The sequence below is a fragment of the Copidosoma floridanum genome, unplaced genomic scaffold (genome assembly GCF_036245765.1).
Source record: "Copidosoma floridanum isolate Cflo_tuat_1 unplaced genomic scaffold, Cflo_Japanese_pri ptg000012l, whole genome shotgun sequence".
In the NCBI taxonomy this organism is placed as follows: domain Eukaryota; kingdom Metazoa; phylum Arthropoda; class Insecta; order Hymenoptera; family Encyrtidae; genus Copidosoma; species Copidosoma floridanum.
This window is the reverse complement of record NW_028321889.1, coordinates 5,236,619-5,261,052: the sequence shown is the minus strand read 5'-3', so window position 1 is coordinate 5,261,052 and position 24,434 is coordinate 5,236,619. Positions and strand designations below refer to the sequence as shown.

At 44.6% G+C, this 24,434-nt stretch overlaps 1 protein-coding gene across 1 annotated transcript; it reads left to right on the top strand.

Annotated features, from left to right (window-relative positions):
- The first annotated feature begins 679 nt into the window (after nucleotides 1-679).
- On the top strand, nucleotides 680-24,287 carry bib (MIP channel family protein big brain). Its single transcript, XM_089590483.1, has 4 exons — nucleotides 680-1,058; nucleotides 1,947-2,073; nucleotides 22,000-22,216; nucleotides 23,040-24,287. Exons 1-4 carry the CDS (start codon nucleotides 680-682, stop codon nucleotides 24,285-24,287), a joined length of 1,971 nt encoding a protein of 656 aa, XP_089446609.1.
- The last annotated feature ends 147 nt before the right edge of the window (nucleotides 24,288-24,434 follow it).

Sequence of the window (24,434 nt, the reverse complement as noted above, 5' to 3'; positions counted from 1 at the left end):
CGGTGGTTAAAGAAACAGCTGCATATATACACATATATATATATGTGCGGACGAGCGGAGCAGCGATTATATATACACACACACTCAGAGGGGCGTAAAGAAAGAGAGAGCCGGGTGGGGGTGAGCCGCCCCGCCGCCGCCGTCACGTTGCACGGCGCTCGATGGGATTTTGGAGCAGCCGGCCAGCCGCGCGGCACCACCAACAAGCGACACTCGAGAGCGCGTCATCGGCGAGACAACATCGGCACCCCCATCTCCGGAACATCCCCGTACATCCTCGTTATCTTCCTCCTCCGATGTGTCAATTGCCAATGCACGTACAAGAGACACGCTTATACACCGGGAATGAGACACGAGGACGCGTTGTTCGGTTCGCGTGCGGCGCGCCAACGTTTTAATTGAACCTCGTTTGTCCCAATTTAAGTATACCGAGCAGTCCGAGCACTGCGCGAGTTAAGTACCATCGTACTTTTTACACAAGTATAATATTGTATATATACGGTAACACGATAAAAGTGGTGCGCGTTGCTAAATAATAAATAATAAAAAGTCGATGCCGACGGATTACACGCGTATACAACGATATCCGAGTGCACCGTAGTTTGACAGTATATATTATATTATTAAACCAAGTGACAACAAGTACACACAGAGAGATAGAGATAGATAGAGAGCCAAGATGACTACAGCGGGGGCCATCGGTGGTGGCAAACAGCAGCACCAGCGCGACCTGGACGCCCACATAGTGACCCTACTGACGAAGCTCTCGGCGCTTAAGGAGAACGGGAGCGTGGTCGGCCAGAGCCAGCAGCCGCAGGACGCGCGACACCACCACGAGCACACTGGCGGTTTACCCCCTATGTCGACCGAAGCTTGGAGCCTCGAGTTTTGGCGGGCCGTCGCCGTTGAGTGCTTTGCTACTTTTTTGTTCGCCTTCGTCGTGGCCGGCTCGGCCGTGGCACCCGCCACCTCCAACAGCGGCCTCAACGCCCTTACCACGGCCGTGGCCACGGGTTTCGCCATCGCCGCTGTTCAACTCATCTTTGGACCCGTCAGCGGTGAGTTGTTGTTGTTGACCGTTTTTTTTCATCCCGCAAACATCAGTATTCCCCTTCCCCGGTGCCCATCATCACTTTCTTCAAGTGCATCGGACCATTGTTAACCGCAGAGAGTCGAAAAGGAACGAGAATAAAAGCGCGTGTACTTACTCCTACTACATAATAAAACGACGAGCGTGGGAGTAGGGCGAGATTGTTACAAAAGCGCCGAGGGATATATCTCATTACTGCATGTATAATATTATATACTTTGTACTGCTGCAACGTTTCAGATGTATATTCGTTCGCGGTCCCTTGTATAACAATAAAATGTACAGCTAAAGGTCTGCCATGTGGGTGATGCCGATGCCTTTCTCCTTACTCTTTATTTTTCCTTGTACCCTCGATGTGTGGGCTCGTTAACCGATTGCCATGTGTGGCCTCTCTCCACGTTTTGCTCGCGACCGCGGTATTTTTGCTCCGTGTGTACCGTGCTTGTGGTGGCCGAGCAAAAGACACGTCTCGCGATCACTTTTCCCCACTTTTACTTGGACTATTGGGGGGGAAAAAAAAAAACGAGACGACGAAGGAACTCCTTTAGGGAGGGGGACGCGCGGCTTTTACAATACCGATGCGATTGTGCACGTGTGGGAGTACCGTTAGCGCTTTTTCATTATTTTCTTCTTTATAGTCCCCATGCCCCTGTCCCCCCCCTTCTTTTATTTTACTTCTCTTTCTTCGGAGGGAATCGTGTTTGATACACGCTCGATTTTTCCTTACCGATTTTCGAGCGCAACAATGAAATAAGTAATCAGGGACCAACCCCTTGGAAACAGTAGAGAGTAAGGGGGAAAAAAAAAAAAAAAAAAATACTAATGTACAATAATTATACTCTCGCTTTGTCGACAGGTGGACACGTGAACCCAGCAGTCACTGTGTCGTTCGCCCTATCTCGGAAGGTGTCGGCTTTTAGGGCCATAGCTTACGGGCTCGCGCAGTGTGGCGGTGGAGTTGCCGGCGCGGCTATGCTCTACGGGTGAGTACACAAAATTGCACCTTTCTCTCAGTCCCTTATTTTAATGATTCCTTATTAATAAACGATGGGGTGACAGAGACGGCGACGTATACATATCTGCTTTGGCGGCGCCCCGGGGGTCACTGTGATGTTTGCCGGTGATGACCGCGGAACGAGAAAGCTCTTTGTATACATACCTTTGCAGCGCTACTTTTTTTTTTTTTTTTTTTTTTTGTCGAGTCAAAGTAGGGCGATTACAGTTCGAGGGGGTGGAATTTTGTTTTTTTTCGGGGCAAATATTTTGGACGCGCGAAATCGGTAATATCCACGTTTACGCGTCCAAATGGCACCGGAGCCAAGTATATATAGGTACATGTATACCCATCGGGTGGCCACAAATCATAGGAACCAGCGTCAGTATATATAGAACATCAAATGTGGGGCACGAGTAATACATTCATTGTTACCAACACACCTCCTTACTCCGTATTATTATAGGGCTGCAAGTGTAACTGTGTTATATATATATAAAAATGTATACATTTGTATATTACGTGTGTTTTGCTATTGTTTGAAAATTGGCACGCGCAAACCACGCTTGGCTGTACATATATTAAGATATACGTCACATATTATCGTACATATACGAATGTTCAAGAGAGCGAGTATACATAATATTATATAGTATATTCACGATTTGTTCGTGACAGCTCATCGACGGGGCAATTCAGCCATCACCGAGTAGGTATTATGGCTTTTACCGTTGTTTTGAGAATAATCTGGTATAGAGTCGTGTGGGTGCACTGCACCTACAAATACTTTGCAAAACAATGTATGAAATTGTCGATGCTCGAAAATATCCGATAACCGTACGAACTGTGTTTCTCTTTCTCTCTTTTCGTATTGTTATTACTTATCCGCCCCTCTTATCGACACCCACGTACACTTTCTCCAAGAGGGAGAGGGAAAAGAATCAAACCGAGAATGGCGAATCAATGGTCGCTGCTAATGTGGCCATCGGGGCAAAACCAACGGAGAAAGAGCGGGAATTCCTAGCGGTGCAAGAGTCCTGAAAAGCCGCCGCTTGTATAGGTGTCGTATATACACGTGCATGTGCAGCTGCATGGCTCGCATTCCAAAGGACGGGAGAAGGAGGAGGAGGTCAGTGGCAGCAGGTTCTCTCTGTCACTTGATACATATATGTATATATATACACGTGTGTGTGGGTGGCTGTGTAGCTACGGGGTTGTATACATACATATATGTATACCTACACAGTGATGATTTGAGGACAAAGCTGCACCGGAAGCTCGTTACGTCTCGGGGGTGCAGGGTGTAGTGTTCTCCGACGATGGCTGCTCTGTTTTTTCTCTCTTGCTGGTGAGCATCTTGAAAATCTTCAAGGGAGGAGGGTGCGCTTGTCAGTGAGAGAGGACGAAACAGTTTTCGACTCCCCGTTGTACCTATACGTACATTTGAGTAGCGTTGGACTTGTGGGGGAGGAAGAAAAAAATAATAATAAGCTGCTCCGTATTATGAGCGTCAATCATTCAAAGTTGCCCCTTTTTTCCGCGGTAGGTCCGTCCGAGGGAAGTATAAAGTATGGGAGACCGGAGGACGTGTATATATATTTATCTGCGAGACCATCGCCATCGACTTATTTATACAGACACCATAGTATAGGCTTCCTTACTTACTTGCTTTCAACAAACGAACTTCTTCTTCCTTTAAAAGCGTCACAAAAGAAAACGTCTCCTCATCCGTTCGAGTTTCACGCACCTCCTTTTCGCACGCTAATGCGCACACGTGAAGTAAAAGAAGAAGAAAAAAAAAGCACTCGCTCACTTTCGTCGTCTCTTTGCGCACAATATATGCAGGGTATACTATATACACGTTACCTTTATAGGACGTTTTGGACATTAGTGCGGTGAGTGATTTTTGACTCTGTATCATACATGTTTTTGCCCCGACTATATTATATCCGTCAATACACACAATGTAGTAATCGAGAGCCGTGTGTTGTGCAGGGGAAGGAAACGAGAGGGAAAAAAAAAAGCCATGGGAGGTAGTTTTCATAGCTCATGGACTACATTATCTACTCGAGTACTCGTTTTCTCCCTTTTTTTTTTTGCAAAAACAGCCGTTCAACTTTCATTCAAATGTCGTTTTCGAGAATCCGTACGCGTATACAGACGGTTGCGGCTTTTTTGCGCGTTACGCGGCAGATGTGCACATGTGAAAGGAGCGGAAAAAGTATTAAAAAAAACGAATCTTGACCGCTATGCAAATGACACAAGTGTACTACTCTCTCGCACGTGTCGTTCGCGAAACTACGTATATAAATTATACCGCAAGGATAGGCCAAAAGTGCCATCACAGCCGTGTAAAGATTTCCCCGCTATTGTATGGATGGTACGAGGAATAAACACAACAAATCACCCACTGAACCGCCGTATATCAGAAAATTTTATTGAAAAAAAAACAAAGAAAAAACCAACTTTGTTGCTCGCGAAGCCAAACTCTGTGTATAGAGCAAAGAGAAAACTCAGCGCGCCAACTCGAAGATTTAATTTAAAGTTTCTGGCTAAGAGAAGCTCCCTTCCCTTCCCTCCTCGATCTTTTGAGCAAAAAAAAAAAAAAAAAGGAAAAAAAAAGGAAAAAAAAAGGAAAAACCACCCAAAGAGCCTACTCTTGTGCAAACGAAAAGAAAAAAAGAAAAAACCTCCTTCGTTCGCTCCAATTTGCTCTTCGACTCTTCTTCCCCCTCTTGTACAACAGGAGGGAAAAATCGGGCAGCCGCACCCTCCAACAAATCCTCGATTTCCTCGAAAAATCGGCCGCTGTCCATCTGCGAGAGGTCCACGCGCGCACACTTGAAAGTTTCGCCCATCCGTATATTATACATGTATATACGTACACACAGTCGGTTTCGGTAAATATACACGCTCTCCTCGATCGGCACGGGTATATAGACTCAGCATCCCTCTCTTCCTCTCTTGAGTGACGAGGTTTTGTATTTCACGGAGAAGAAGCAGCAGATGCGGCTGTATACATCTTATCGATGATGGGGCCTTTTGGTCAGTGTACATATGTATATATATACTGGCGCACACGAGGCACGTGTAAGCCAGCCGGAGCCGCAGGATATGTACAAGCGAGCCTCCACGGAGAGGAAAAAAAAAAAAAAAAAAAAGGAGCCCGAGGAGGTGGAGGAAAAAAAAGTAGAGAGGCACACGGTTGGCGCGTGCCCGCGCTGTATGATTCGGAGGCTGTTCTCTCGGCGCGCGCGAGCGTGAGTTTTTCGTAACGACTCAACATGAATATGGATGTACGTATACTACATATATAATATATACGAATGACAATGATTATAAAAAAGGAAAAACTCCTCGATCGGAAAGGAAGAGAGCCGGCTGCTGCACGCGTGCCACCATCCAGGTTGTACATAATGATATATTATATATCCACGGAGAATAATATAATCCTCTTGCAGCGTGACTTGGTATGCAAGAGACGTACATGATATATTATGTATACCTATACTTCTGTGCTCTCAAAAGCTGCTGTATACAAGAAAAAGAGCACGATCGGTTCGTGGCCGATTTCTCCCGCGTCGCGCGTTGTCACTTTTTTCGGGTGTTGGAAATAACAATAAGGACGTACACGCGTTTGTGCGTTTTTTACTCGTGCAAATTAATTTGATCGTGACGACAATAGGAAAGACATTAAATGCGCGACGCGTTGCGTATACCGATCATTTATGTCAAATAAATCGAAACTATATACATAATGTACAATTGGTTGTACGAATAATAATGGTTGTGTTTTCTGTGAATTTGTAATTGCTGGGTACAATAAAGTATACCTGGGTGAGATCGAAAATCCGGTCGACGAGGGAAAATTAGGAGGCGGAGGAGGAAACTATGTTTTTCCCGAAGAAAGAAGCCTTGCCCGCAATACGCGACTCCGAGCCGAAAGGAAAACGAAAATCATCATCCGAGCGGCTGAGCACATCTTAGTGATGTAAAGGCACGAGCCACAATTATGTAAATGTGTGTGTATGCGTGTGCGAGAGAAGGAAGAGGGAAAAAAATCCAGCGGCGTTGAAACGAGAGGCTCGGAGGAGAGCGGGGCCACGCGTAATTGGCAGGCTGCTGTAGGGCCCAAAAAGAAAACGAGAGCGAGAAATGCAACGAAACGAAAAATGGAAAGAAAAAAAAAAAAACCCAAAGAGGGAGAGATGGGTCCTATCGACGACGACAAAGTCGATGGAGGAGGAGGAACACCTGCCGGGCGCGCGCCGCCGTCTCGCAGCTGCCGCAGATGTTTCGTGTCTTCTTGAGCGCCGGTGGCAGCGTCATGGACCCGAATCCAAAAGGAAAGATATTCCTCCCCCCCCTTTCTTTTTTTTTGTTCTTCTTTTGGGACCGATCCCTTGGGCCTTGTATAAAAAAAAAAAAAAAAAAGAGAGGAAAAGAGGACACGTGCCCGCGTGCGGCGCATATATACGAGGAGGTACATTATACACCACCAGAGGCAGATGGCCTGTGCCGCTTCCGATTATATATCCCTTGCCCTGATGCACCGCACTCTCTCTCGTTCTTTGGCTCTTTATTCGGGCCTGTAAGCTCCTGCATTGCTGCTGGAGGGATCGTCGAGAAGGAGGTGCAATGGGATCGAGGTGTTTTTGTTTCTCCTTGGATCACGGTCGCGTGGAGGTATTATACCTATCGGATATGCTTGTATATAGGTTTATGCATCGGACTGTGCGGACACTTTTATCGAAAGCATATCTAATTTTAATACTTTGCACCTATTGAGGAACCGGAAAAATCGGTAAGGAATCGTGGATAAATCGTCAGAGTTTCAAGAAAAAAAAAAATAAATAAATAAATAAAAAAAGATAACGATCGAGCTAAATGTCAGGGCCACAAAGTAAATTGCACATCAGCAGCTGCTCATCTCAGAATTTCGTCATCACATAAGCGTCGTCGCACTCGTCAAGTCTTCTTTATTTGTCTCTTTTCCCTCCTCTCAATCTCGTGTGTCCTATACACTTAACGTTCTCGTCTGCCCTCGGAGACTTTGCAAATTGCGACATTCCACACATACACGTATACAAGCACATATTACGAGACGGCAAAGGCTTCAACGGGTATATACAATGTATAATATACTCATGGCGTTGCCACGAAGTTGTTGCTGCAGCTGGAGTGGCTCTTTAAGGATCTTCGTGGCCGCGTGATTATATACGACTGTACACCAAAGGGGCGTTTTTGGTTTTTTTTTTTTTCTCTTTTTTCATAATGAAAAAAAAAAAAAAAAAAAAAAAAAAAATACAACACTTTTACTTTTCCCAATCTCTCCGATAAAATCGAATATCGAGCAAAGTTACCTGAATACAATACGCATATGTACATACAAAGACACCCAAGTCCCGTAGGAATCAACGTAGGGATGAACAAAAAAACAAACCGCATACGTAAACGACGATGATCCCGGTGGCCTGCTGGGCCCCGTACATTATAAGATATGCACCGCGATGCCCGTCAATTCTCAACACACACTTTGCGCTTTGCTCTGGTAATATATTGTCCATGCATATGTGTATATGTACATATATACCCACAGATCTCATATAATGTATGGTCGGATACAGTATAGCCATATGATGCCACAATGAGGTAACAAGTGCGCGATATGTACCGAAATAATAATCGAACAATACCACCCTTAACCGGCTGAGTGACCGAACGACGCCCTTAGGTCTGCACTGCTGCTACCACTGTGCTTCGTTTTTTTTTTTTTTTTTTTTTTTTTTTTCTCTTCTTCTTTTATTTCCCACAAAAGACACATGGGGTGGGAAACGGAGATAGGGGGATGGGTAAAAAAGATATATGGGGATGCAGTGTCGTGTTTTACTTTGTATATATACGTGTATATAGGTGTGCCCGAGTGTGGGTTCAAGAGGGAGAGAGAAAAGCGCTGCTGTTGCAACTCCGTTATCACCGACTCGGCCTGGCTTTCTACTATCACGCGTTTCTTCTCGATAAGTAAACGACAATATTATATTTAAAGGAACCCCTATACATACATACGGATGCACCCGATCTGCTGAATCGAAGGTCTTTTTCTTGCCATTCCGATGTACATGCACAAACAACGAATAAACATAAAAAAAAAAAAAAAAAAAGTAAAAAAAAGTTGCAAATCAAAAGGAAAGAAGGGAAAAAGGTCTTGGTGTATTTTTTTTTTTTTACCCAAGACGAGTCCCGAAGGGATTTGACGAGAATAAGAGGGGGGTGGCGTCAACCCTCCCCCCTAAAAAAAAAGGGGTCCTACACCGGTGGTGCATCTGTTTCGCTGCTTATATATATAATCGTGTGTACTCCAGATATGTATACCAATACATGATAATACGGTGGTGTGTAAAACAGGCGGCCGAGAGGGTGTGACGCGGTTATATATACAGGGTTATTGTTCTCTCTCTCTGTATCTCTCGACGCTCGCACGTGTATGATATATATATACACCTACTCACCCAATGTATATACACGTACATGGTGCAAAGAGAGAGAGCTGCTGTACACGCTGGGGAATTATTACACATAAATAAAAACAGGGCCGATAAATCGAGAGGGAGGAGACTGCAGCGTATATACGGAATATGGAGCCACCCCTCGCTCTTTGGCCTTGTCTAACTGTCCGTATGGGAGGTGGGGTGGAGGTGGGGGGTAAAATTTACTTTACACGGGTGTACCATTGGCGTCGGGCGCGCTTCGAAGGGTGTGGGAGACCGTCACCCGATGCGTGTTTGGTCGCTCTCGGATCATCCGGCTAATTTCGCGATTGAAACTTTATTAGCCCCTTTTTCCCGCACTCCTCCTGGCCCCTTCCGTATATACATATACTGGCGGTCGATATCGTGTGTATACTTGTGCATAGTATGTGGATGGGCGCGCACATGATTCGACAAGCCGGGATATTTTTTTTTTTGTAAAAACGTATCGATAGACCCACGGGGTAGTTATATATCAAATAGGTACTCCCTCGCGGGGGCGCGGTACATCCCTCTTTGAAAGTTCGAGCTCGGGCTGCAAGTTCAAAAGTCTACTTTGAAACAGAGGTTCCCCGAATAATCGCATAGTGCATATTATACGCAGGTGCATGAATAAGTGTAGCGAGAGGCACCCAAAAGTTTTGGCCTCCCTCGAAACCTATATATATATATGCGCTTGCGAGGTGGGGAAAGCGCACGATAACTTTTGCCAAACGCTCACCGCATTGGCGTGTGATGTACGATGGATCATTATCTCAGAGAAAATATCCTATGTAGAGATACCCCGCGAAGAGTTGAAAAAAATATCGTGGGCCAAAAAGATGAAAATGAGCGGGGGGAGGTGTGGAGGAAAAAAAAAAATCGAAACCAGAAGCGAAGGTGCACCTCTCTCCCCTCGTTATATATACAGAGTACAAAAACACGTGCGGCGCATATACCACACGACTGCACGTATAACATATATATACACCTATGGGTGTGCACAGAGTGTCTACATACGTCACTGGGGTTATATTTGTACACGTATATACTTTACGTGTGTGTGTGTGTGCATGTCAATCGGTGGCAGACGCGCACACGCACACCTGCTTCCTCACAGCTGTTTCCTCCCTCCTGATGTACGTATATAAGTATATATTCATCCCTGTAACCGAGAGCTCGCGCTTTATTGCCAAGTGCGCCCGATGCCAACAACCCCCCTATAGAGTTTATAAATGTATACACGATGTAGAGTGTATACGCGTGTAATACGAGCGCAAGTGCTTCATGCATACAAGTATATAACTATTGCATCCTTTAACTTGATTCGACGAGCGCTATATATACAACGTAACGCGTTTTCCATCACCTTGCGAGGTGAAACTTTTACCGAAATCGGGGGAAATAAAAAGAAGTGCTCAAGTGCGCAACTATAACAAAAGGTATATATATATATATACACAGGGGTATTGTGTGTGCCTCGAGGTGACGTTGCAAGTATTGTATAGGGAAATTTCCTCGTTCCTCTCCCAAGCACGTTCAAATGGATCGGAGGGAAGAAAAAAGGATTTTGCCAAGCTGCACACGAACCATTGTGGACAGAGTCCGAAATCTGATGTATATATTTATACCCGCGCGAAAACAAAAGGGCGTTATCCAAGGGCTTTGTGAATATTTGGTTTTGTCGCAGCTCAAAATAATCTGCACGTCGACGTGGCCACGAATTCGGCTCAAAAGAACAATCTCCAACGAGCGTATATACATGCATACCTCGGGGGAAAAGAGAGACAGGAAACTCGAGATAATCAACAGCCTCCGACCCCCCCCCCCCCAAAAAAAAGTGAAATTTAAATGTCCACTCGTTAACGAATATGCGAAAAGTGTCCCCGCACAGCCAGTTTATTGGTACACGTATACTTGCGTACATGAGCATCATCGCGCGCAATTGAGAGAGAAGACGACGATTACCCTTTTTCGGCGTTTCCTTTTAAAGTGTATATATATATGTAATGTACACGACTGCAGCTGCCGCGACGCGACACCGCGTATAATGTACCCTAATTGCTCCTCGTTTTCTCCTTTCCCGTGCACTGCACGCAGCGTCATGCTCCTTTTTTTTTTTTTTGTTTTATATGCTTCGCTACATTTTATTTGTTGTACGTGTTACACCTATTACGCGTGTGTATATACACAAGGGAAAAACATTTTTGGCTCGCGTACACGAGTCGAGACTTTTAATTACTCGAAAGTTCGCTGGCTGAGGGGAGACGTATACCACTCGAGAGCATATACATTTAAAAGCGAACGTTTTTTTTCCTTGTACGTACTCTCCGGCGTAAAAGGACACTCGAGCACTCTCTGGTGGAGGGCCAAAGCCTCCGATATGAGGATCCTGAGCCAAGGGGCTTTGGACTCCCCCCCCCCCCCTGAAAGATTATTACTTTCGCACAGCGGGAAATTAAAATTTTGGATCATGCTGTCGCATGTATATTGGTAATTGCGTCCATAGGTGCATTGTCAGGAAAATCATGCCTGGCACAGCGTTATATACACATATATACTTACCTTTGAACGAGATGAGCTACAGCTATATACATCGACGCGCTTTGTGTGCATTGTCGCGGTCACGTGTGCTGCACTTTGTGTTTTTTTTTTTTTTTTTTTTTTTTTTCCATCACTTCGGGGAAAAACGATCGTGCAGTGCTGGAAGAATGAAGGTAGAAGCTGATTTTCGAGTCTACACGTAGATTTTGAGGCCAAGCTTTTCAGAGACGGAGAGAAAAAATGCCTTGGATCGCACAATATGTGTGCACACGGGGAGGGCGAATAATGGAGGCGGCGGGGGAGAGGGAACGATGTGGGTGAGAATAATGCATCACGTATAGCGGGTGAGGAAACGTTTGGGTCGTTTGTATACTTTTGATTTTTTTTTTTTTTTTTTTTTTTTTTTTTTAAAGCCTACGGCCAGTTTCGCCCCTATCTGTATTATGGCGAAGAAAAGACGTTTTACACGTAATATATTATATACATAAGATATTTTTACGGATGTCGCTATTATTATATTCATACATCTCATGTAATTAAATTTTTTTCAATCGTCAATCAGCATCAGTATACGTCATGATAATAGACATAGCGCCCGTTGCTCTTTCAAACACCCAATGTTTTTCAATTAAATCACCACTCGCAACTTGTAACGTAAGCGCGGTAGAAAAAGAAAGAAAACTAAAATTAAATCAAAAATGCCTTGTCACGTTTCCCTATATAAATATATGCATCAACCCACACACGGGACGTATATATATATTATATAGAAAAGTATTAACAAGAGAAAAAAACTAGCCAAAAGAGGTCCTTGCAGTGTAGAGACATAGAGAGAGAGGTCCCCCTCTATGGGTCGGCTTTGTGCTCGATCGCCGTTCCTCCCAGGAGCCTCGTATGGAGAACGCACATTGTTGTATAGGTACAGGACGGGAAATTCTTTTCGGGTGTTATTGTCGAGGGATCGAGGATTCGTTTCACCAAAGTCCATGACGCGCAACCTCTGCATAATATGTTCACGAAAGGCTATCCATTTGCTTTCTCTCCTTTTATACATATATACCTTATATATACCCGATCGATTTTCTTTACGGTAGCTTATTTATACACATAAGTACAATCGTCCAAGCAACACATAACACTATATAATATATTCTCCCTCGCATGTATGCTCGTAAATACCTATATAATATATAATTGTTCCAACACTTCCATCGCGTGGCTGCACCCCCCATAAGTTAAATCCAATTATATGTGCATATCTATGTAGTGTGCGCTTTATATAAATATATACTCGCAAGCAAGAAAAAATCCCTGCAATATGGAGTACATATTATTATTATTATTATGATTAAAGTAAGGGCCGAGGGATAAAAATAAATCTTAGAAGAAGAGGAAATGGACAAACGAGACGGCGATGACGAGAGATGGGGCGAAAGAAGCGGGTGCAGTAATACATTATATATATATATACATATAGATAAATAACGGCAGTTACGGGTCGATGAGAAACACGTGACTCTCTCATGCGGGCTCATTGCGTAATACATTACAACATAAGTATATGTGGGATCACAGGGGGGTAGAAAGTGAGAAAAACGCTGTGCTGAAAATGTTTCCTTGAGCCTCGCACTTCGTCGTCTCGAACGGGTTGTCGCCTCTGAATTGTTGCACATTTTCATCAAAAACGAATTCCCTCTTTTTATTTTATTTTTTTTTTTTTTCAAGCCAAAACTACATGAATATGTGGAAAAAAAAAGTTACAAGAAACCACTCGGCAAGTAGATAAATATCTTTCACGAGGTTCGTCTCAAAGAAGAGTCTACTCGCACACTGCTGGCCATCTGTTCCGAAATAGAAGACCCTTATCCTTTTCGATCGCAGCTCCGTAGAGGGGCACGTGTACGTCCTACGCGCGCATACACGTAAAAATGCATAAACAAATGTATAGAAGGAAGGAGGTAATCGAACAAAAGGCAGACGCACAGGGTATATATAAAACGTATACGGACAAACGCGAGGAAAAAAAAAAGGAGAAAGAAAAAGACAGGATATGACAGATTGAGAAACGTAAACACACTCACACATACACACAGGGAGCTACAGAAGCAGCTTGGGTTCGACATACAGCCATGGGCACAACGTATATATGCAGGACTTTGAGAAACGCGCCCTCACATAGTATACACTCGGGCGTTTTATAAAAAAAAAGGATCGTCGACTAGACACAAGAGCATCAGAGAGGGCGAAAGATCCCCCTCTCGTAGGCACATACATATACATATATGTTTGTGAGTTTTACTCGGTGCAAGAGTTATATATAATATATATATATGTACAGATTCCAACAGATGGTCGAGTGTATACGTATCACGCGTGTTTAACGTTGCACCGATCGGAATGCATTTTTTCGTTTATACAGTATTCGCGCTTCAGCCTTTGCAGGTAAAAGAGGCGAGGGGAGAAAAAAACAAAAAGGAGTAGAGCGTGTAATACTTATTTTTTAAGGAGTCACCGCGGAATTTCGGAATATGAATATGTATGTACACCCGAGTTGATGCAGGTACAATTTTTTTTTTGTCGTCGGGACGATTTTTAGATAATCACGATTTTACGACTCGGTTCTTTTTTTTTTCTGCCGCTTAACTCTGGGGTGCTTCTCGAGGGTATGTACACTATATACCGTGCAAGGTGGCTCGTAAAAAGCTACAACGCACTCCGGATGATGCAAACGAGACTGCGCCGGGTGCGCCTGTTCTCTCGATCGGCGATGTGCCCAACTTCAAAGATCGGTATGGCTGAAATAACACGTTATGGAGGCACATTTGCGCGAATGGCCAATGGAAAAAGAAAAAGAAGCACACAAGACAAGCGGTTTTTTGAAGAAACCCTTGAACAGCTAAAGGATGGGGCTGCAAGATGGACGCGCATATGTGCCGATCACAACCGCTGAATTTTCCTTGAGCTCTTTTCAATCTCTCCCCCTCGTACCTTTTTTGTGCGTCTGTATGCCTATTATGTAGAAACTCTCGCGTGCGTCTTCCTTTCGTTCGTATGTGAGTATACTACATGGTGCTTCTCCTCTCGGTTTCTTAACCGAACGAAACGGAGCATCTGCAGCCGACGCGCAACCGGTATTGCCTATTTGAGCGGGACTTGAAGGAAAAAAAATTTTTTTCAACAAACGGATGATTGTACCAATTTATGTTTATTAATTTCATGTCGTTTGAAGACGCTATTTTTTACGACTCCTCCACTCGATGGCCAAACGAGCCCTTATGCTTTTATTACAGAATTTATTACATACAGCTGGATCACGAGTTTTAACGTATGTGCGGTTGTATCGGTGGACGCACACTGTTTTTTTTTTTGATGAATTTGTTTTGAACGAATGAACGTTTCTCCAGTACGGATCAAATAAATTATGATTCATTGGGGGCACATATGTATTTTTTTTCTCTGCAATTGAAAAAAGCAACGGAAACAGTTGTTGAGTTCAGATTGACAGAAAACGAGGGAGATATTATTCAATAGCTAACTTTCACTTTTTTTTCCCCCTTATACAGTGATTCCGTATAATCTATTGTATATGTCCTTAATGGACGTTGCGCTTAAGAGTCACTCGAGCCGTCACCTTACAACGGCAAACGTATACGGAATAAGGATGATATCGTTCGGCGCGCGGGTCCGCAACGTCATCATCGAAAACGGCCAAAACGTATCGTTTTTTCGGGAGAATATCGAAAAAAGCTCCAAGTCGAATCCATGGGATTACCAGGAACCGGTTCCCGGAGTCCTTTGTGCGCGAGAGCCCGACTCGTACGTGTACGGTAATAATACGTCCTTTGCATGTGCGTGAGGATGAGAAAAAAAAAAAAAAAAAGGAAGAAAAAGGACGAGTGGCGCGTACACAATGCACGTGAGGAGGAGGAGAAAGAGATTCGTCTTTTGTGCAACATGTGGTCGGCACGTGTTTCCTCTAAGCCCTCAGAGACGCGTATAATGTACATATATATATACATATACACCCACACACATACACTTCGTGTGCCGCTCTCGTATGGTTGTGTATATATACCCTATATTGATGAATATATAAGGGCACGGTGCAGCTGAGGGCAGCTGCGTCATGATCCTCCACTCTATATACATATATACTATACACTACTTATTATAGATATACCTACTCGAGTCCACGTACCTATACTTATCATCTTGTGTATCCTCCTCACACCACTGGAGTACAAAATCGGCCGATTTGATTTTTTCCATGCAGCAGTATGGCATATGAGCTATGTTCCCTAAACCATGTGTACACATATACCTATGGGGGCAATTTACGAACTTTGGTGTAAGGTTTTCGAGGAAGGGAGGGAAATGGGCTTCTGTTGTTGGTAGTAATAGTCGCGTGTGCAGCGATTATCGAGCGCTCGGCAACTGGCGCTTCGAAAGGAGATTATTTCGTTAGCTCTCGATTTTTTTTTTTTTTCCACCCCCCAATAATACCCCCTACACCCTTTAAATTTTACTTCCTCTGCTTTGTTGCAGACATCATGTTTATACAAACGCCGATCATTTTATCCTGCGGCATATACTTTTTTTTCCAATAAATTTTAGTTTATAATCATTTCAAGTGCACCTGTGGGTAATCACGAAAGCTTTGAAAACAGTTATGAAGGTATGCTCTATAGTACTTATACAAGTATTTTGATTCAGATGCTAACGACGAACAGCACATTTTATTTATTTTTTTATTTTTTTTTTTTTTAACTGATGTACACATTAAACAAGCGAATGGAATAAAATTCTTTTCTCTTGGATATATTACAAATATTGTGTTTTTCAGGGGATCAAAAAAGAAATTTGCTGCGTTTAATTGCAAACCTATATGTACTTATACCCTATACACACATACGTTTGTGTACGCAAATATGAGCGATAATATCTTTTGTCACGACGTATAACACGAATAATTCGCACGGGGCAGCAGTGCATGCCATTTTTTTTTTTTTTTTTTTGTTAGAAAAAACAAAAGCAACAAGTAGTTGGGCCCTTTTGCGAATCCCACGACTAATCCATCATCAACTTCAGAACCGAAAATCGGGGGACAAAAGAGCACGTGTGTGCATAGCAAAAAAAAAAAAAAAAACTACGATCGGAGAACAAGTATATGCATGTATATGTACATGAAATATCTAGTGTGAACTGCAAAGTGGCAGCGGAAACGAATTGCTCCTTTATTTGTGACGCCTCGTCGTCGTCGTCGTCGTTATTGTAGTACACCCCCGCCTCCTCCTCCTCCCCCATAAATGACACACATATACACGCACTCCCTCGCCCATTTTTACTTTGTACAAAAAAAAGGGGCGTATACATATATATACAGCGGCACTTCCTGCCTCCTCTCTGAAAGGGAGAGAGAAAACGGGATGAAGGTACATTTTTCTCTTTACTTCCCTTTTCATTGTTCCTGTATGTCGTGCCCGTGTACTTCGATTTCTGCATCTGAGACGTGGTGTGACCACCTTGGAAAAAAAAAAAAAAAAAATGTACACCCGTACAACCCATACCTGCACCCTGCGCGTACACCTACTTAAACAAAAATGAACAAGGCATATTTTTTTTGGGGGGTGTTGTTTCCGTATAGTTATTTTTTCATCTTAATAAGACTCCTACGTATTAAATATCGCTTTGTTGGCTGCACTTTGATGGGGTTGTTCCTGGTTTTGCCAATGAAAAAAAAAAAAAAAAAAAAGAAAAGTTACGTCATTTATTGATAAAAACTCACATGTCCCCCCTACTATCAATATATCCTCCGTGTTCTCGTATATAGTGCGGAAAAAGACATATACGTTGTACCAGCAGCTCTCGAAAGTTTTTTCGAAAAGACCAAAGGGGGGGGGCCATAATTTTCGACGATGGAAGTTCTGGCGAGGAGCTCCGGCTATACGGGCGCCAACTTCCAACTCTGCTCCACTTAGCTCTTGCTAGAAGTGCAGCGCTTTTTTTTTTCCTCTCGATTCCTCGAAGAACTGCCTTTTCTTTATCTTTTTTGATGGTGCGCCTACAGGTATATACATAGATGGGACTCGGTCGCAAGTTGATTGTGCTGATCGCGATTTTCTCCTGGCGTATATATATATATATATATATATATATATATATATGTATATACAATTTGATGGCTTGCCCCCTCGTTTCGAAGCGCAAACAACGATAATTTCATTACATGTTGCCAGAACGAATCGGAATTGAGCGAGTCCGAGTGCACACACCTATACTCACACACGACGGGCGAGGTGAATTTGATCGCAGACCGCGTTTTTGACCCCGCGACAGGCAATTTGTCATGTGTGTATACAACAGAAGGAGGGGGGGGGGGTTTCGAGTTCTTTGACGTGAAAAGACTATACTCTCGGGTGTGGGGAAGAGGGAGTGCATTCGCTCGACCAGCTTTGAGTAATTTTAATGGCCAAGCTCGGACTGTATATTATATACTCGATCCTTGAAAACTCACGACCCCTTCCTTTCCAACACTCCATGCGATAAACGCATTACAATGCATACATATATTTATGTAGGTGTAACCATATACACGACAAATATTAATTGTACTCACCATAATAACACAGAGCGAACCGAATTTCATGTACCAGCGCAGGTGTTTTTTCGCTGCTGCAACGATGACCTCTGCACTTGTCATCGTATATACAGTTTGGAGCTTCGAGAAAGCGCATTTATATTCGGTTGGGTTTTTACCCCTTGTGTTTGGCTCTACTTGGCTGTCGGCCAAAATAATCAGTGGGAACCAAAAAATCTCGCAGGAGATTAATTTCTTTTTTTCAAACGAAACGCGGAACGCAAGGGATCCCCCCCTCCCTTTTTTTTAATAAATCGCCGTTCAAGATAATTAATAATGGATCATATAGCTGAATGAAATTGCTTCCGAGTGTTATCGGCCCACTATACATATCACGTTGGAGTGAAATGTATATGTACAATAAGGATAACATGATGTACTTATAGCTGAGAATCATTTCATGCGCCACACGATGTCCATTAAGAGCCGAGGAGGATTTTTTTTTTTTTCTTGTGCTCTCTCGGGGGCCAGAGCGGCGCAGTCGATCGGTTCTTTTCCTCAAAGGGTAAAGTTAATTTTTTCACAGTCGCGCGCGCGTGTATTTTTTTATTTTTATTTTTTTTATCCTCTTTTCCCCTCGCGCGCAATTAAAAACTCTTGATGTTTATTTCTTTCTTGGAGTGTGCGATGTACAAACTGTTTGGTATATAGATGGGCGTCAATAATTTCTCATTTCTTCCCTTTTTTCGCCTTGCGGTTCCCGGTACAAAAAGCCGATCCAAAAGTTTACATACAGGAGCGAATTTTCTCTCGGTACACTATATTATATATACCCCCCCTCCCCCTCGAAACTAGAGCTGCGTATCAATAGCTCGTTAAACGCGCATACCCACCAATATATATCGCAGGGGGGTGCGGTTTTCAGGAGGGGGATGAGAGACCGTGCGTACATAACAGGCGGGCACTTATTCACTTTTTGGCTCTCCCGTGGCCACTTGGATCGAAAATTTATTTAAAACCGACCCACTCCCCCCCCCCCCCACACGTGCACTTGTTCTCGTATGCATACAAAGAGCCTTTTGTCCGTATATATGTATGTAAAAAAATATATGTATACATGTATGTTATGTATACGTACCGTGGGCTCGCTCGTACGTGTATATAGTATATATGTATACATAATGTACGGGGTGTCGTAAAAAATGCTTCAAAGGAGAACAGACGAGCAAAGTGGTAGGGGCTGTTTTTAACTTATTGCCGACGATGCGGAAAGTTAATGGCTCGGTAGGAGAGAGGGAGGGAGGGAGGGGGCAAAAGAGAGGCGCATTGTTAGAAACGCGATCGTTTGTACATACAACACACATAAATATATGTATATCCATGAAAGGGAGTAAAGCACACTGTGTATCGGGGTTGCAATATGCGTTTTGCGCTGTTTTGCGCGCGCGTTTTCAATCGATCGTAATGACGCGACGTATCAATGTACGTACATTATATAGATTAAATTAACGATTTCAAGATCACGTGCTCCTTCGGAGTGTGGAGGCTGTATAATATACAGTCATATATATGAATACTTGTATCGACGTGGCTTGGAACACTTTCTCTACCGATGCATATTATACACTCTTTGCGCTTTATGTACATATACCTATACGGACACTCTGCAGTATAGTAGGTACATGGCATCCGATCCCCACGTGAACCTGGTGATGCACGTGTGTTTGCCGCACGAGAGAGGACGAGGAGCGTGCATCATCATCATCATCACCGCACACATAGAGCACGCCGTCCTCCTTATTTCTCTCTCGTGGGGGGGGCTTTTTTCAGCGCGCTAGGTATATACAAGTGTATCGTCGTCGTGTCCCACGGTGCTCCGAAAACGGCGCACATGGTTATAGGTTTACACGGTGTATGTGTGGACGTTCGCGTGAATGGCTTCGATTAAGGACGCCAGTGTGTGTGCGCGATGCTGCGCTCTCTCTCACTTACTCCTCTCTCTCTCTATTTTTTTTTTTTTTTTTTTTTTTTTTCCTTCGGTTGGCGGAGCTTTTAATTTCTGTGGGAACGCTACTGCTTTCCGATGAACTTGCGTGTATGTATATATACTTAGCTCGCGCCGAAGATTCTTGAGCTTATTCTTTTTCTCTCGACCTATAACCGGGACGATGGTGAGAGGGAAGCATAGCTTTTTTTGTTTCTTCTTCTTCTTCTTGCGTTTTTTTTTTTTCATAACATAGCAATGAGGTGTCACCGTATAGCTTTGGTGTATTTATACTAGAACAACAATGGACAATAATAAGTAATTAACTAATGACCTCGAGCCCGATGGGACACTTGTAAACACCCCTGCATGCGTCTATTTATATACACGTTGAGGGAGAGAGAGGAGGAAATTCGGTTCTGGATCTCTCTTACAAGAACATCGCCCTGCCAAACCATATATTTATATTTATACACGTGAGAAATTTTTCCAACATATATATATATATAGAAACCGATTTCTTCTCGTCTCAAAACCTTTTCTCCATTGGGTGTTATACACATCGCGTGAGAAAAAAAAAAAAAAAAAAATATGCATCGATAAACTAATAACAGTTATTAAGACATACTTATTCAATGGCCAAAAAAAAGGAAAGCCTCATCAAGTGCCATTTAATCCAATATTCCGCGCGATTGGTTCTTCTCTCCCTCTATAAATATATATATAATATATACTTGTACTATCCGCAATATACACGTATGTAGTCACAATAATGCGTTTATACACGGACTTTTAAGCTCATTATACTCGAGGCAAAGCTTCGTCGATGATTATCAAACGGGGCTGCATGAGCGTAAGCTGAGGCATTACAAGAGCATTATACTTACATATGTCTATCGTTACACAAAAACACACCCAGAGCACCTGTGCCTTCGTGCATACGTATACATTGTACACGCTCTCGCTCCCAATGTATTTTATACACACAAATGTCACCGCGATTAATCTCCAGTTTAAGGGCGATCTCCCTCTATTTCCCATCGATGCAAATTAAGCCGAATATATGCGTGCAAGTGTGTGTACGTGATGCCGGTCTCCCCCAAAGTGGGGGTAAGGCGTGCTCGCACACCACGGTATACGTTGATTAAATCAACACTATCATCATCATCATCAATGCCGAGTCGGGTACTGCACTCGTCACTATTTATTTTACTTTATTATCATTTTTGTTTGTTTGTTTCTATATTACTTTGCGAGGGGCGTGCTTTAAACAAAAAAAAGGCATTGTATATGTGTGCGATGGTTTCTTTCTCTTGTTTCATCGGCAAAAGGAAGGGTTGATTGTTGGAGACGCGCGATATCTCGACCTTTTTTTTGTTTTTTATTTTTCATTTCAGAGACTTTTGACGTTTATCGTGTAAAATTATCACTGCGCTAGTCCTCGCGGTACCGTGTGTGTAACAGGTGCCTCTTTAATTGATTCTCTTATATATACCTGGCATGTAATACATATGAAAATAAGCAAAAAAAAACCATCACCGATCCAGCACGAAAAATCAGACCACCGCCCGCTGCTGTTGCCCACCTGTCGCTCCGTGGCACACGCTGTAAAGCGTTGTTACACGCTGGCATTCCTGTAACAAAAACAAAAAAAAATTCCGTGTAGATTATAATATATACAATAACAATGCGCGTACAAAAATACAGCGAGAGTCGACGAAGCTCCGTACAATAAACACTGAACGTCTGTATGTATGGAAAACAAGTATATGTACAATTTCCATTTGGTAAGTACACATAGAGCGTGGGGGGGGGCAGGGGAAAAGTCGTATCTCGCGAACGTGTAAATTAAATAACGTCACGAGACATATATACCAGGCCATATGGATGCGTATAGGGAGGGGGGGGGCCGTGCAGTGTACAGAATATTGCATATAATATGGTAATTCGAGACGAGGAGATATATAGGATGAGGACCTCACCCTTGTCCCAAAGCCAAGCACACTCGATACGATTAATAAATGGAAAATCTCGTATATTCCACGCCGTTGGTGTGGGGGGGGGGGCGATTGACTTTATGTATATATATACTCTCGCCGCAATAACTCGATCACCCTCGCTCCCTGCTATATATAATCGGTCGGTCGGGGTGGAGCGCCCTTCCTGTCACCTCTTGTAAAAATATATACCTATAATGTTATACATATATGTATAATACATGTGACGTCTCACAGTTGATATAGTGTGAATGTATATTTCCATAGCTTAGGTATACATAACTAATGCAAGGTTTTATTTGCGCAGGGTCGCCAACGCACCGCAGAACCTGATTTCAACCTCGAGCAGACTGAGCGACCAGGCGCCCCTCAAGTTCCTCGTCGAGCTCACCCTGTCGAGCTTCATCATCCTGGCGCACTACTGCGCCGAGTCCCCGAGATCTCTGTCCTCGACGGTCTCGGGCAAGCCGGCCTGCGTCCTCGCCGCCGCCTACACCGCCGCCACCCTGGTCTCGGTAAGAGGAGTTAGTATACGAACCTTCTTTGCCATGTCTGCGTGCGTGCATGTATGTGTGTTTTTTTTTTTACCTCATCTATGTGTATATTATGTTGCACGTACTCCCTTTGTGATGTGCCTTGTTCGCTTGGTGGCTGGGATAACCGATCCATCCATAGAAAATCGTCCTGCAAAAAAAAAAAAAAAAGGGGTGTTTCAGCATGCAATGGTAAAAAAAACCCCTCAATCCAGCCTCCCTAGTTTCTTGTTGGCCGAGTACCTGTATATACACCGGTGTGCATTAGGGTATACTCGACTTCCGGAGCACCTGCAAACTTAGACTGAGGGGCCCACCTGCTTCGCGCCGCTGTAGTTCATACCTACACGTGATGTAAGTCCAACAATGGACCATGTGCGGGGGAATACGAAAAAAACAAAAAAAAATACGCACAAAACGGGGGAGGGGTACGTACCACCGTACATTTGGAAACTTTAAAAAGCACATCCTGCCCTCTCTTTTTTTTTTTTTTTTTTTTTTTTTTTTATTCTCTCGGCTCGCTTCCTCTTCTCGTACACCTTTTCATATATGGAGGCTGGAACGGAGGGTGTCAAATGTATCGGAAGTCTTTTTTTTTTTTTTTTTTTTTTTCATTTAAATCCGCCGGGGGAGTAATTTATTTCATCAGTTGTAAAACATTCGAGCTTTGCAATGCCGATCCATACACCGATGCATGCGTATATATTATATACCCGATGTATGTACGAATGTGTGATGGAAAAAAAAAAAAAACAACAACAATAACAACAAGAACGACAACGATTAATTGTACGTTTATTGTTATTCGTTGCAGACGCCTTTTTTGAACCCGGCCCGAGCCCTCGGCATAGCCTTCGTGACCTACAGGTGGGACAACCACTGGGTCCAGTGGATGGGCCCGATAATCGGCAGCATGGTGGCCGCCCTGATAAACGAGTACGTCCTCAGCGGCAGCCGCCACCTGCGGGAGTCCCGTGACTACGATGACGGCGACAACTCGTCGATGCGCTCCGACGAGGAGACCTACGACGACCTGCCCAACCGAAAACACGGCAAGTACAGCAGCGCGGGCTACCAAACTTACCGGCCGGTGGCCAGCGGTGCCTCGATATACGGGCCCCCGCCCGCCTTGGAGCGCGTCGAGTCCATCTACGGTGGCACCAAGTCCCTCTACTGCAAGAGCCCGCCCCTCACCCGGGCCAACCTCAACCGGTCCCAGAGCGTGTACGCCAAGTCGACGAGCACCGGAGTCCGGGATGGCCTCATCATACCCAAACCCGGACCACTACAACCCGCCCAGAGCCTATATCCCATACGCCTGAACGCCGTGGGCCACGAGAGCCACGACCTTAGACCGATACACCCCGTCAACCAACAGCAGCAACACCTCCAAACTCAGCCCACGCCGCCCGCGCCGCAGCAGCAAAACCACAACAGCACCAACCAGAACATGCAGAACCAGTTGCAGCAGTGCACCCAGAACATCTACGGTATACGGGGCATCACGAGTACCAGCGGCCTTGGACAAAGGGACAACATTTACGGCCACCTCGTGGGTGGTGGTGGTGGTGGTGCCATCAGCCAACAGCAGCGCGACAGCCCGTCGAGCATATACGGCAGGGCTCCGGCACCGCCGCCAACGACTCATTGCACCCCACCGTTGCAGCAGCACCAACAACAACCACCGCCGCCACCGCCGCCTCCTCTGCAGCAGCAGTTGCCGACGCGTGACAACGGGCACTCGCCCCACCAGGGCTCCCAGGATGGGGGCAACAGTAGCACGGGCGGCTCGATGAGACGGGGACCCACGGTGGACCTACGCCCCGAGAGCATGTACGGCCATACCCAGCAGCAGCGGAGAACGGGTGACGATTCGGCTTACGGCACCTACCAGAGCTCCTCGAGGGGCAGTGGAGGCGCTGGTGCTACCTACGGCAAACTCGGTGGGCCCCCGCCTCCGCCTCACGGGTACAGCCACCAGCAGCAGGGTAGAGCCAACGGCGGGCCGCCTCAGCCCGGATATCAGAGACACTCGCCCAACCCGCCCCCGCCCCAGTACTGATGACGCGCCCATCGTCAGTTGCGCGTCAACGGCGACGACCTGCTCACGCTGATCGACTGCGGTGCTGGTGGTGGTGGTGGTGACGACGGGGTCATCGAGGCACCGTCGGATAAATCCACTCTGTGTCGGCATCACCGGCGGGAGGCG

Excerpts from the sequence above, each read along its gene's own strand:
- bib (XM_089590483.1), top strand. The coding sequence starts at position 680 with ATGACTACAGCGGGGGCCATCGGTGGTGGCAAACAGCAGCACCAGCGC. Across the intron at positions 1,059-1,946 it reads CATCTTTGGACCCGTCAGCG|GTGGACACGTGAACCCAGCA; the intron begins GTGAGTTGTTGT and ends CTTTGTCGACAG. Across the intron at positions 2,074-21,999 it reads GGCGCGGCTATGCTCTACGG|GGTCGCCAACGCACCGCAGA; the intron begins GTGAGTACACAA and ends TTATTTGCGCAG.